General features: G+C 46.8%; 1 protein-coding gene across 2 annotated transcripts in view; it reads right to left on the bottom strand.

Annotated features, from left to right (window-relative positions):
* Positions 1 to 575: 575 nt before the first annotated feature.
* TMEM51 (transmembrane protein 51) overlaps positions 576 to 9,664 on the bottom strand; it is a 62,538-nt gene continuing 53,449 nt past the window's right edge. For both annotated transcript variants that reach the window (XM_055419256.2, XM_055419257.2), the window contains exons 3-4: positions 5,056 to 5,578; positions 576 to 1,723 (exon numbers count right to left, since the gene is read on the bottom strand). In XM_055419256.2, the coding sequence (XP_055275231.1) occupies positions 1,315 to 1,723; positions 5,056 to 5,393 (747 nt within the window). In that variant the 5' untranslated portion in view covers positions 5,394 to 5,578 and the 3' untranslated portion in view covers positions 576 to 1,314. The remainder of the gene's footprint in view (positions 1,724 to 5,055; positions 5,579 to 9,664) is intronic.

Raw genomic sequence — 9,664 nt, 5'->3', positions numbered from 1 at the left:
CAGCTCTTGAGACACACAAGTCCTCATTTAAAGTCTGAAAGAGTCCTTTCCACTGAGTGGCACAGTAGACTGTGGAAGAACTCAGGTCCTGGAGGCCTAGGTTCAAATCCCAGCTCTGCCACTTATTAGTGGTATGACATGGGGCCCCTTAATTAACCTGATTCTCCATGAACTAACCCATAGTAGGAATACCTGGCTTGTGTGGGTGTGTGCTCTGTTGTGTTCGGCCCCATGGATTGTAGCCTGCCAGGCTCCTCTTTCCATGAAAGTTTCCAGTCAAGAATATTGGAGCAGGTTGCCATTTCCTATTCCAGGGGACCTTCTTGACCCAGAGATTTAAGAATCTCTTGCATCTCCTGCATTGGCAGGCAGATTCTTTACCACTAGCACTACCTGGGAAGCCCAAAACCCAGCTTGGTACAGTTGAAAAGGGATGAATATATGAAGTGCTTAGCACAGCACCTGGCAGATACTAAGTGTTCAGCATATATTAGCTAGTATTGTTCTCTTTGGTGAGATTTCTCCCTAAGCAAGTCAGTGTTGGAAGAGCTGTTAGGGCAATCTAGCACCAAATGTACAACATATAAAATATTTTATTATAAAAAGCTCAGTTGCACGGCATTTTAGAAGGAACAGAACATCTCAGATGACTTTCCTTTTTTTTTTGCCAATACACAGGAGAGACTAGTAAATGTCTACCAATAAGACTAGGATCTTATGCATCCTCAGGTCTTGAGGCCTCAAAACAACTGATGGCATCAGGGGCTCTGAGAACCCCACCTGGGTCTCACCCCCATGTAATCATCCAGCCTCTTGTTCAGCTTAATTCATGATATGGGCGTGTCCTTTCTGTAAAGCTGGTCATCTCTCCTACCCCACCGTGCAGGACTCCAGGGGAGAAAGTGAAGGCATAACTTATTTTCTTTTGGAAACAAAACAGTCCTAGTGGAAGCAAAACAAAGCCATGATCTAAGCCAGTTGCTACATATCCTTTTCTAATCAGAAGGAGTATTGTCCCCAGCAATTCAATGTCAAGGAAGGACAAAGGGGAAGATGCCGGCACTGCTTCCCTGGATGGGGTCACAACTTCACAAGATCTGAGGCAGCAGATCTTTCTGACGCACCTGCGACTGGAGGTCCTGGGGACCACAGAGTTACTCCCCAGTCCTAGAAGGCCCTCAGCTCCTGGCCCCATCCAAATAGCTAAGTATACACCCAGCCCCTCCGCTTCTCAACTGTGGCTGAAGTGGCTTCATTTGGGGTCTGTTGGTGCAGAGGACAAGAAACAGGAGGGAATCCACTTGGGAGGGGCCGTCAGTCGGGGGGCCGGGCGTCAGGGGCCTTCTCCTGGACCTCATCGTACTGTGGGGGGGGTGTCAAAGGCTCAATGGAGGGAGGAGGCACGTTTTTGTCCGGCAGGTTGATCCTAAAGTCTTTGAGGTGAAGCTTTTCGGATTTTATCCTTCTCACTTTCAGCGGCTTCAGGCGTTTTGACAACTTGGAGTTCTGCCTGTCAGGGGGATTCCCTGGGCTGGTCTCCACGTCGGCCCTGGTTGTGGTGGGTCTTGTCTCATCCAGCCCCGTCAAGGACTCATAGGAGGGGAGAGAGATGCTCATCCGGGGGTTCTGGTCTGCATCCCTCGCTTCCGAGTAGTTTGTGTTCATCACTTCCTCATAGCTGGGGACGTAGTACCGTGAGGAGGCCTCCTCCTCCTCCTCCTGGCTGCAAGACAGCAAGCACAGACATGGGATGGTGAGCATGTGCTCGAGTCACGGTCACAAAGAGACAGATCCCAGACCCCACGTTGCCACTGGAACCCCGGATACCAGCCTTGTTAACAACAGGTGTATCCAAGGAGGAATAAGAGCTATCACGTCATCTGTTGGCTACAAGCCAGACACTGTTCTAAGTACATATAAATTAATGTCATCTTCCTAAAGACACTATGAGTTAGGTACTATTGGGTTGGGCAGAAAGTTTGTTTGGGTTTTTCCATTGGATAATATGGAAAACCCAAATGAACATTTTGGCCAGCCCAATATTGGTATACGCATTTTATGGATGGGAAATTACAGAATAATTTGAGATACATGTAAATTTTATATTCCAGATATTCTTTTTCTACCCAGGAACAACCATTTTGCTTCAAATTGGCACCTGTTTCATGTAGGTTAATGTTGTCTATGGTCAAAGGACGCCCATCTGGGCATCAGAATAGCCCACCTGGCATGTTGTTACATATGAGGCTAAAGGGCAGGGGAGGTTAACACTTTTCATTTTATGAATGGGAAAGCAGATACATTGAGGTCAAGTGACTTGGTCATACCTTTAATGATGGGTGCCTAGTTTTCCTTTGTTCTTTTTTGTATTTCCCAAGTTTTCTAGAATATGCCTGATTATCTTTTACTTTCAGAAAATTTAATTTTCCCAAAATAAAAACAACTCCCATCCCACTAGAAAGATAAGACATTCTTACTGAAAATTCAAACACTACAGAAAAATTTAATGAAGAAAATAAAAATACCTGAGGTTGTTGACACTTCTCCTGGCAATCTAGATTCCAGCTTCATCTAGATTACCAGGAGAAATATCATTAACATGACAAGCTGGAATCTAGATTGCCGGGAGAAATATCAACAACCTCAGATATGCAGATGATACCTCATGGCAGAAATTGAAGAGGAACTAAAGAGCCTCTTGATGAGGGTGAAAGAGGAGAGTGAAAAAGCTGGCTTAAAACTCAACATTCAAAAAACTAAGATCATAGTATCCGGTCCTATCACTTCATGGCAAATGGAAAAAAAAATGGAAACAGTGACAGATTTTATTTTCTTGGACTCTAAAATCGCTGTGGATGGTGACTGCAGCCATAAAATTAAAAGATGCTTGCTCCTTGAAAGAAAAGCTATGACAAACCTAGACAGCATATTAAAAGCCAGAGACATCACTTTGCCAACAAAGGTCCATATAGTCAAAGCTATGATCTTTCCAGTAGTCATGTATGGATATGAGAGTTGGACCATAAAGAAGGCTGAGCACTGAAGAATTGATGCTTTTGAGTTGTGGTGTTGGAGAAGACTCTTGAGAGTCCCTTGGACTGCAAGGAGATCAAACCTACAGGAAATTGAAATCCTACAGGAAATCAGCCCTGAATATTCATTGGAAAAACTGATGCTGAAGTTCTAATACTTTGGCCACCTGATGCAAAGAGCTGACTCATTGGAAAAGACCCTGATGCTGGGAAAGATTGAAGGCAGGAAGAGAAGGGGGCAACAGAGGATGAGATGGTTGGTGGCATCACTAACTCAATGGACATAAGCTTGAGCAAGTTCTGGGAGATAGTGAAGGACAGGGAAGCCTGGTGTGCTTCAGTCCACGGGGTCGCAAAGAGTTGGACATGATTTAGCGGCTGAACAATAACATTCTGTGACCCCCCTTTCCAGATCCTTCACTAGTCCCATAGCCACAATGTCTGATGTGATGAAGACCTTAACATGCTGTGTTATACACCTCCTTTTCTCAGATACAGATACATATTAGCAAATATAGATTGGCAGTGGCTACAGAGAATTCTACTGAATGGGCATGTTATAATTTAGCTCAACTGATGGATATTTAGTCGTAACATCTGTCTATGCTATTTTCAGCAATGCTCTGATAAAGCTATGAGTACAGACCCCTTTGCACTTGTGTGACTATGTCCCAAAGATAAGCTCTTAGGAAGAGAATCGATAGGTGCATCCATCTTTAAAACGGCCAGTTACAGTGAATTCCCCTTCAGTAAGGTTATGTCAATCAGCCCCTCATTAGCAACCCACCTCCTTACAAATCTTTAACCTGGAGGACAGTCTATGTTGGCCAGTAGATAGGCAAAGAATTACAATGCCTTTTGTTGGTTGTTTGTATTTCCTGACTAATGAGACTGAACAACTATCATTTGAATGTCTATGAAATGCTTGTTTGTGTTCTTGGTCCATTTTCCAACTGTGTGTTCTTTAACATTCATTTGTAAGCGATCTTAAAAAAATTTTTTTTTTATTGTGACAAAAGTCACATAATATAAAGCATACTATTTTAACCATATATTTCAGTGGCACTAGTACATTCACAGTGTTGTGCATGTCTCACCATCATCCATTTCCCAAATTTTTCACCTCTCTAAACTGAAACTCTCCCCATTAAACACTAAGTCTCCATTCCCCATCCCTACCCCTACCTCCCACCTCCCCAACCTCCGGCATCTATCAATGTACTTTCTAATTCTATGAATGTGAGGTATTATTCTAGGTGCCTTGTATAAGTGGAATCAAACAGTATTTGTCTGCATCTGCTGTATATTGGAATGTATTTTTAAGGTTAACTTAATATCTGTCCTGCAAACAGACTGTACCTTCTTCCCCTACCCCATCCCATGCTATACAGTAGGTTCTCATCAATTATCTATTTTATACACAGAAGTGCTCTTTTTATTAGAGAAGGAAATGGCAACCCACTCCAGTATTCTTGCCTGGAGAATCCCAGGAACGGGGGAGCCTGCTGGGCTGCCACCTATGGGGTCGCACAGAGTCGGACACGACTGAAGCGACTTAGCAGCAGCAGCAGCAGCAGCAGCTCTTTTTGTACTTGGAGTATCAACTTTTATCTTATCCCCCTAATTTAACACTTGCTTTTTAAATGTGTTCACAGCATTTTTGGTCAAATAGAACCTTGCTTCCCAACCTTTCAACTCAAAGCATAAACATCCAGGACACTGGGGTAAATGGACAAGCTTCCAGGGGGGAGGCTCCGGCCACCCCAGGTGCCATGCAGATCCCCTGGGGGGTGTGTCAAAATCTTGACACAACTGTAATCATCCATTCAAACCGTATTATTTGGAAAACTCTGGGATCAAAAGATAAAGTCATTTGTGAAAAGATAAACTGTTTCACAGAAGCGGTCATGGGAGACAGCCCCTTAGATTAAAATGTTCTCACCATCGTTGAGCCCTGAGCCCGTGGGTATGCATGTGGGTGTGCGTGTCCATCCCCCATCCAGGTCCGGTTGGCCATCCTCACCTGTCCTCCTCGTGGGCGTGTGGTTCGACCCCAGGGTGTTGGATGTGTGCCAGCTCCTCGCCCTGCCGCTGCTTCCTCTTGTCCCGGATGCTCAGGCAGATGGAGAGCAGGAGCAGCATCACGCCGGCCCCGACCAGCACGTAGGCCACAGAGAAGGTCTTGCTCTTAAGGATGCCGCTTCCTACCTCTGTCTTGTTCCCCTGAGCAGCCGGCTTTTCTGCGGTGCTGAACCCAGGGACCAGGTTCCACATGGCCATGATGACCCCAAGGACCAGCATCCCCAGGCCTATGGCGGTCAGGGCATAGTGCGAACCGTTGGCTTTGGACTGGGCCATCATGCCAGCAGGAGCAGGGCAAGGTCCAGGTTCAAAGAGAGAAAATAAATAAATAAAAAGCAGCAGCTGCAACAAAATGCCCTGAACGAAAGCCCTAGTGCCACGCTAAAAAAACGGTGGCTGGACTCTCGAGGGATGGTTGCAAGCCAACATGAGGCATCCTGTGTGGACAGCTGCGTCCAGGAGGTCTGCGAGGAAAGCAGAGAGGAGAGAGCAGAGTCATTTCTGATTCAAGGCGCTCTGCTGAATGCGGTGGCTGTGCTCCTGAACAGGGGCGGGGTGGGGGGTTGGGGGGGTAGGGGGAGGCAGGACTGAGTCATGGCCCGGGCTGGGCTTGCCTCTGATGCATTCCAGACGTCTTACGTACTCCTGCTCTGCTCTTGCTCCTTTTGTGATCTGCCTCCCCCACCCGAAAAGGAGAAGCCAGACCTTTCCCTGCGGGAGGCCAGAAAGGTCAGAGCTGCAGGTCATCAGATATTTTGTGGGATTTAGTGAAGTGTAGCACAATCTCACCCTCTCACCAGCTACAGCGAGGGTGAACCATGGCTTGCCTGAGCCCTGTCAATATTGCCTGGCTGACCGGCATCAGTCATGATGTGACCCGGTTGAAGGGGCCTACTGTGATGTGTTCACCACACTCAGTGGCTTCCCATTGTCTGCAGCACAAAATCCAGGCTCCTTGGAATCCTGCTTGTGCCAGGCTCAACCTGACCCTGCCTCTCCCACACATCTTGCACCTCGCCCCCTTCGCAAAACTCCCTCCAGCGTTTCTGCCCTTCTCTGATCAACCCTGCTCAGCTGCCCTTCTGTGTCTCCCGCAAGCCCCCAGGATCTTCTGTGGCAAATCTCTTTCTTTCTGTGACCACATCTTTTTCACTCTCTCCTGGAACACAGCAGCACCCTTCCTCCCCCAATGCCCGCTGAATCAAATGAATGAAATAGCCAGATGAAGCTGTCCTGCAAGGCAAGCTTCTTTTCAGCCACATGGAGTTTTACCTTTTTTTCTTCTTCTTCTCTCTTAAAGGGTGCTTTTCCATTTATTTTTGGCTGGCATGGCATGTGTGGCAGGTGGGATCTTAGTTCCCAAACCAAGGAATGGAATCTGTGTCCCCTGTATGTGGAGCAGGGAATCTTAACCACTGCACTGCCTGGGAAGTTCCGAGTTTTGCTTTTCTTAAAGGGGCAGAAACCTGCACATCCATCATCTTAGCTGTTGTGCCCAGCTGGATGAAAAACCCTCTCTTGTGAAGCAGCTCCAAGACCTTGTGCTCATGGGATCAATCAGTTGGGAGTCCATAACAATTTGCTGGCAGGGAGAGGGAGCCTGATAAGCCAGTGACTTGAAGGTTTGAGATTAGAACACTTTCAGGGAGCTGGAGGACCAGCGAGTGAGGCTCCTGGCTAATTACTCCTCAATACATTATCCCTGCCACAGTGATCTTTGCAGAACAGTAAAACTTTACAGCTGTTTAGATGGGCAAGGCCCTATTTGCCATTCCACATTCTTTCCCCTCCTTGCAAAAAGATGGCTAACCAGGCCACATGAAATCTGACGCTGCTGAGATATTTTCTCATCAAGCACTGGGCTCCACCTGAAACTGGCCACTTTGTTCAAAAATACTTTAAAAATAATTGGGATAACATCTTCTGTCGGCTTGAAGTCCATTCCTTCTTTTTTTTCTCCCACTCAACAAATATTTCACATGTATCTGCTAAGTAGTGTTCAGTACTAGAGAAATACTGATGAACAAATTAAGGATTAGTAGGGGGGCTTCTGTCTATGGGGTCACACAGAGTCAGACATGACTGAAGTGACTTAGCAGCAGCAGCAGCAGCAGCAGGGAGGTTTCAGGCCAGCAGGAGAACAGTCCACAGGGACTAACAACAAAGTAGGAAGAGAGAGAGAAAAAAAAAATAAGGCATAATCTGTCTTTAGGGCACATATTAAATTAATCTTAAGAAGGCATTCCAATATACATTGGGTGATAAGTCATTTCAGTCGTGTCTGACTCTTTGGGACCCCATGGACTGTAGCCCACCAGGCTCCTCTGTCCATGGGATTCTCTAGGCAAGAATACTGGAGTGAGTTGCCACGCCCTCCTCCAGGGGATCAAACCCACATCTCTTACATCTCTGTGTTGGCAGGCAGATTCTTCACCACTAGCGCCACCTGACTCCACTTATATAAGGTCCCAACAACAGTCAAATTTATAGAGTCAGAAAGTACATTGATAGATGCCAGGGGCCAAGGGGTGAGGTGGGGAGGGGGAATGGGGACTTAGTGTTTAATGGGGACAGGGTTTCAGTTTCAGAAGATGAAATATTCGGAAGAAGGATGATGGTGATGATGGTGAGAGCTGCACAACAATGTGAATGTACTTAGTGCCACTGAACTGCATGGTTACAATAGTATGTTTTCAGTTCAGTTCAGTTCAGTCGCTCAGTCGTGTCCAACTCTCCGCGACCCCATGAATCACAGCACGCCAGGCCTCCCTCTCCATCACCAACTCCCGGAGTTCACTCAAGCTCATGTCCACAGAGTCGGTGATGCCATCCAGCCATCTCATTCTCGGTCGTCCCCTTCTCCTCCCACCCCCAACCTTTCCGAGCATCAGAGTCTTTTCCAGTGAGTCAACTCATCGCATGAGGTGGCCAAAGTATTGGAGCTTCAGCTTTAGCATCAGTCCTTCCAATGAACACCCAGGATCGATCTCCTTTAGAATGGACTGGTTGGACCTCCGTGCAGTACAAGGGACTCTCAAAAGTCTTCTCCAACACCACAGTTCAAAAGCATCGATTCTTCGGCGATCAGCTTTCTTCACAGTCCAACTCTCACATCCATACATGACCACTGGAGAAACCATAGCCTTGACTAGACGGACCTTGGTTGGCAAAGTAATGTCTCTGCTTTTTAATATACTATCAAGGTTGGTCATAACTTTCCTTCCAAGGAGTAAGCGTCTTTTAATTTCATGGCTGCAATAACCATCTGCAGTGATTTTGGAGCCCCCCAAAATAAAGTCTGACACTGTTTCCACTGTTTTTCCATCTATTTCCCATGAAGTGATGGGACCAGATGCCATGATCTTTGTTTTCTGAATGTTGAGTGTGACTTTTATCACATTAAAAAATATTAAAAAGGGCTTCCATGGTGGCTCAGGGGTCAAGAATCTGCCTGCCAATGCTGGAGACATGGGTTCGAGCCCTGATCCAGAAAGATCCCACATGTTACAGGGCAACTAACTCTGTGGGCCACAAGTCCTGAGCCTGTGTTCTAGAGCCTGGGAGCCACAACTACTGAGCCATGTTCCCTGGAGCCTGGCTCTGCAACAAGAGAAGCTACTGCAGTGAGAAGCCTGCCACATTAACTAGAGTAGCCCCCTCTCGCTGCAACTAAAGTCCCCACAGCGACGAAGACCCACAGCCAAAAATAAAGTAATAAAATTTTTAAAAATTAGAAAAATAATGAGAGGGAAATACAGGAACTGTGGCACTTGGTAGCCGGGGGTCCTAACTCAGACTGGAGGGCATATGGCGAATCTCGTGAGAGAGAAGCCCCACTTCACATATTAGGGTCTGCCTCCTGAATGTGCTATACTACATAGGTGGGCACAAGTATGTACAAACATGCACACACATGCCCATGTGCCGGTGTATGACCATGCACATGTGTGCATGCAGAACACTGAACAGGAATACTGCTGGAGACACTTGCAGTGAGGCCAGCTGCTAATCGCCTACTGTACACACAAGGCTGTGTGCTTCTCACATCACTCATGGCCAGCGAAGGGAAGGATGAGGGGTTTTGCAGCCCTAGTTTTGCCAAATGGATTGGAGACAAAGGTCAGAACTGGGGGGCTCGGTAGTAGAGAGATGCAGCCTGAGCCTCGTGCTGGAAGCAGGAGAGATGAAGAGACTTTTTACTGAGCACCTGCTCAGGGCTGGACAGCCAGGCCTCTTACCAGGGAGGCTGACAGCCTGTTTATTAAAGCAGCGACGTGGCCACGTTACCCTAACTGGCTCCTCGCTCTCATTCATTCTCAGTGAGCTGTCACAGGAGTAAAACAGGCCCCTGATGAGGGACACGGGCAGAGATGAAAAGGTCAGAATGAACACGTTTTTGGCCTGTTGTCAATGACTGAAAACAGGCACTAATACTCAGTATGGGAGAGGGTGTTGGGATGGGCGATTTCATACAGTTTTTTCTGGGTGGCAAGTTTTGGCATTTAGGGATCAAAAGTTTCAAAAATGTTTATACCCTCAGGCTCTGTCAT

The sequence above is a fragment of the Moschus berezovskii genome, chromosome 17 (genome assembly GCF_049115385.1).
Source record: "Moschus berezovskii isolate FMDL1 chromosome 17, NW_MosBer_1.0, whole genome shotgun sequence".
Taxonomy (NCBI): domain Eukaryota; kingdom Metazoa; phylum Chordata; class Mammalia; order Artiodactyla; family Moschidae; genus Moschus; species Moschus berezovskii.
Note: the sequence above shows the minus strand (reverse complement) of the source record. Positions and strands in the feature narration are given on the sequence as shown.